This window comes from Caretta caretta, chromosome 1, assembly GCF_965140235.1.
Source record: "Caretta caretta isolate rCarCar2 chromosome 1, rCarCar1.hap1, whole genome shotgun sequence".
Classification (NCBI taxonomy): domain Eukaryota; kingdom Metazoa; phylum Chordata; order Testudines; family Cheloniidae; genus Caretta; species Caretta caretta.
Window position 1 is genome coordinate 2,979,619 of NC_134206.1, and position 4,300 is coordinate 2,983,918.

General features: G+C 50.3%; 1 protein-coding gene across 1 annotated transcript; it reads right to left on the minus strand.

Moving 5' to 3' along the window:
• Positions 1-2,497: 2,497 nt before the first annotated feature.
• On the minus strand, positions 2,498-3,439 carry LOC125631175 (olfactory receptor 52K2-like). The gene has a single exon (XM_048837463.1). It carries the CDS (start codon positions 3,437-3,439, stop codon positions 2,498-2,500), a length of 942 nt encoding a protein of 313 aa, XP_048693420.1.
• Between the last annotated feature and the right edge of the window lie 861 nt (positions 3,440-4,300).

Consider the following 4,300-nt stretch of genomic DNA (forward strand, 5'->3'; position numbering starts at 1 on the left):
AAAAATCATGGAGCAGGTCCTCAAGGAATCAATCCTGAAGCACTTACATGAGAGGAAAGTGATCAGGAACAGTCAGCATGGATTCACCAAAGGAAGGTCATGCCTGACTAATCTAATCGCCTTCTATGATGAGATTACTGGTTCTGTGGATGAAGGGAAAGCAGTGGATGTATTGTTTCTTGACTTTAGCAAAGCTTTTGACACAGTTTCCCACAGTATTCTTGTCAGCAAGTTAAAGAAGTATGGGCTGGATGAATGCACTATAAGGTGGGTAGAAAGTTGGCTAGATTGTCGGGCTCAACGGGTAGTGATCAATGGCTCCATGTCTAGTTGGCAGCCAATATCAAGTGGAGTGCCCCAGGGGTCGGTCCTGGGGCCGGTTTTGTTCAAAATCTTCATAAATGATCTGGAGGATGGTGTGGATTGCACTCTCAGCAAATTTGCGGATGATACTAAACTAGGAGGAGTGGTAGATATGCTGGAGGGCAGGGATAGGATACAGAGGGAACTAGACAAATTGGAGGATTGGGCCAAAAGAAATCTGATGAGGTTCAATAAGGATAAGTGCAGGGTCCTGCACTTAGGACGGAAGAACCCAATGCACTGTTACAGACTAGGGACCGAATGGCTAGGCAGCAGTTCTGCGGAAAAGGACCTAGGGGTGACAGTGGACGAGAAGCAGTCAGCAGTGTGCCCTTGTTGCCAAGAAAGCCAATGACATTTTGGGATGTATAAGTAGGGGCATAGCCAGCAGATCGAGGGATGTGATCGTTCCCCTCTATTTGACATTGGTGAGGCCTCATCTGGAGTACTGAGTCCAGTTTTGGGCCCCACACTACAAGAAGGATGTGGAGAAATTGGAGAGAGTCCAGCGAAGGGCAACAAAAATGATTAGGGTTCTGGAACACATGACTTATGAGGAGAGGCTGAGGGAACTGGGATTGTTTAGTCTGCGGAAGAGAAGAATGAGGGGGGATTTGATAGCTGCTTGCAACTACCTGAGAGGTGGCTCCAAAGAGGATGGTTCTAGACTATTCTCTGTGGTAGAAGAGGACAGGACAAGGAGTAATGGTCTCAAGTTGCAGTGGGGGAGGTTTAGGTTGGATATTAGGAAAAACTTTTTTCATGAGGAGGGTGGTGAAACACTGGAATGTGTTACCTAGGCAGGTGGTAGAATCTCCTTCCTTAGAAGTTTTTAAGGTCAGGCTTGACAAAGCCCTGGCTGGGATGATTTAATTGAGGATTGGTCCTGCTTTGAGCAGGGGGTTGGACTAGATGACCTCCTGAGTTCCCTTCCAACCCTGATATTCTATGATTCTATGATTCTATGATACATTTATACAAATAGAATGACCACACTCTGTAGATTATAAGCTTTGTAATGATTCCTTACAAGAGACCTTTTGCATGAAGCATATTCCGGTTACATTATATTCACACTCATTAGCATATTTTCATTAAACCAGAATGAGTGCAACATCACAGCCTCTGCCAAGGCCCAGTCATAGTTGACTTCCCAAAGTGCTTTGCTGTAGTGAAAGCACTCTTGCCCCTTCCCAGGCCTCTCTGAGTACCCATAGGCAGGGGGGTCAGATGAGATAGAGAGGTTCCTTCTGGCCTGGGAACATGTAAAAGATTCTGAGAGGGGGAGTGGGGCAGCCAGCTGGGCATGAGAGGGTGCGTGATGGGGGGAGGGATATTCAGCTGGGTATGAGTTTGCCATGTGGTAGATCGGGGGACTGGCCTTGTGGTTAAGGCTCTGGACCGGGGCTTAGATCTGGGTTCACTGGCTCAGGCTGGGGTCCAGTCTAGTCCAATCTCCTCTGTCTGACAATAACCAGATCAGGTTCAAGACCCCCTGCATGGGGCAGCTGGGTGTAACCTGCCTCCAGGGGACCGTTTCTCCTCACCTCCAATGAGGAGAGGTTGGCTGCTGCCCTGAAGCAATTGCTGGCTGTCTTGGACTCCCTGTGTGATGTTGGGCAAGTCCTTGGGCTCCCTGGTCCTCATCCCACTCCTGTGATGTGGGGTTACCGCAACCCTGCCTTACCCATAGTTGGTCTGTTTGGATTGAAGCCCATGGGGCGGGGATGGTCTCTTGCTATATGTCACACAGCACCTTGCACAATGAGGCTCTGATCTCGCTTGCCTTGGTGGAAATGGTGAGTGAAAACAATGCTCTAGAGCAGCCAGTGGGAGCTGCGATCAGCCAAACCTGCGGATGCAGCAGGTAAACAAACCAGTTCGGCCCGGCACAGGCTTTCCCTGAGCAAGCGGTGGACTGGCTTTGAGAACCACTGAACTAGAGCAGGGCAAAGTCGATGCCATGCTGGAGTGCAGACCCAGACAGGTGTGTTTATTAGCCCTGCTGCTCAGCAAAGCTGAAGTGGGTTTCTACAGCCTGGAGTGACCAAGCCATCTGAATGACAGGCCTTGCTGGTCCTGATGTCACCTGCACAGAACTTGCTCCTCAGCCACTGACCTGTCCCATGAGCCTTCAGTCTATTTTGATGCCCAAGATGTGGAGCGCCCTCTGCCGGATACCTGGGGTTCTCACCCCGTAGATGATGGGGTTCATCATGGGAGGGAAGAGCAAGTACATGTTGGCGATGAGGATGTGAACGTGGGGCTCCACATGGCCGAAGCGGTGGGAGAAGTAGGTAAAGCTCGCTGGGGTGTAAAAAACCAGCATGGCGCAGACGTGGGCACTGCAGGTGCCAAGGGACTTGCGCCGAGCCTCCTTGGAGGGGAGTCTGAAGACTGCCTGGAGAATCAGGATGTAGGACAGGACAATGAGGATCAAATCTAATCCCCCGGCGAGAAACGATACGGCCAAACTATAGGCACTCATGACTGTCGTGTCCTCACAGGCCAGTTTTACCAGTGCCATGAACTCACAATAGGTGTGAGAAATGACATTGGTCTTGCAGTACCGGAGCCGTTTCAGCAGCAATGGGTGTGGGCCCAGTAACACAGCCCCCCTCATCACAATGACCAGCCCTATCTTTGCTACAGCCCGATTGGTCAGGACGGCTGAGTGTCGCAGCGGGTTACAGATAGCGACATAGCGATCAAAAGCCATGGCCAACATAAACCCGGACTCCATGCAAGTAACTGAGTGAATCAAAAAAATCTGGGCCAGGCAACCGTTGGTGTAAATTGTGTGGTCCCTGAACCAGAAGATGCAGAGGGTTTTGGGCAGGGTGGTGGTGGAGATGACCAGGTCGGCGAGCGCCAGCATGGAAAGGAAAAGGTACATGGGCTCGTGGAGGCTCGGCTCAGTCTTGATAACAGCCAGGAGGAGGCCATTCCCCAGGAGGGACAGAAGGTAGACGGAGCAGAAGGGGATGGAGATCCAGACATGCGCCGCCTCCAGCCCCGGGATGCCGAGGAGGATGAAGGTGGAGGGGTGGGACATGGTCCAGTTAGAAGCTGCCATGGTGGGGCCAATTGGGTGTGTTCAGTTCCATGGCATGGCTGCTTCCAGGCCCTGTAACTAACCATTAAAACAATCATTAACCATCTGATGGGAACATGACAAGTTGGCATTTTCTCAGCATTAGTTCTTCACCCGTCCTGTGCTAATGCCACATGAAGAGTGAGTCACAAATAGCCTATTCTTGGCTCCTGCACTGCAGCCATTCTACCCTCATTACAGAGGCTTTTAGTGGTAACTGAGGGCTCTGTAGAAGTTCAAATCAATGTTTCTTTTTCTCTACACTCCTCTCATTAGATGCACTATGAACTGTCTGTGAAAATCCTGCTTGAAAATTGACTCATCTGCTCAGTCCTGAGCTGTCAGAAATGACCAGAGAGCCATTACAGTTATACCCATTTACACCAGCTGGAGATCTGGCCCATTGCAGCCAGCTGAAAGAGAGACCTGTTTTGAATGTTTTTTCCTAATTGTGCACTGCCTCCTGAATACCTGTAGCAGGGGAGGGGAGGGAAATTGCTGTGAGCATTACCATTCATGTGGGTAAAGGATTTGGATGGCTCAGCCCTGATTCTTGTGAGACAATGGGGAATCTCAGCAGAGAGGATGGAGAGGAGTGGGCCGAGAAGTTGCCCTCCCCGACCGTAGAGGCAGCCTCTGTCAGTCAGAGGTGAAGCTTATTGGAATGGCGTGGGGGATTGTAGATTGGCTCCCCCAAAGCTTTCTCCGGAGCTGTAAAGCCAACATCAATTCCAGCAATAAACTCACATGAGAAGAGCAAATGATTCAACCGTACTGATTCTGTTGTGTCTAAGTCTGTTTTTGCAGCATTCACAGCTAGGGAGAAGCTGCCCTCTTAGAGTG

Coding starts and splice junctions, on each gene's coding strand:
- LOC125631175 (XM_048837463.1), bottom strand. CDS start 3,439: ATGGCAGCTTCTAACTGGACCATGTCCCACCCCTCCACCTTCATCCTC.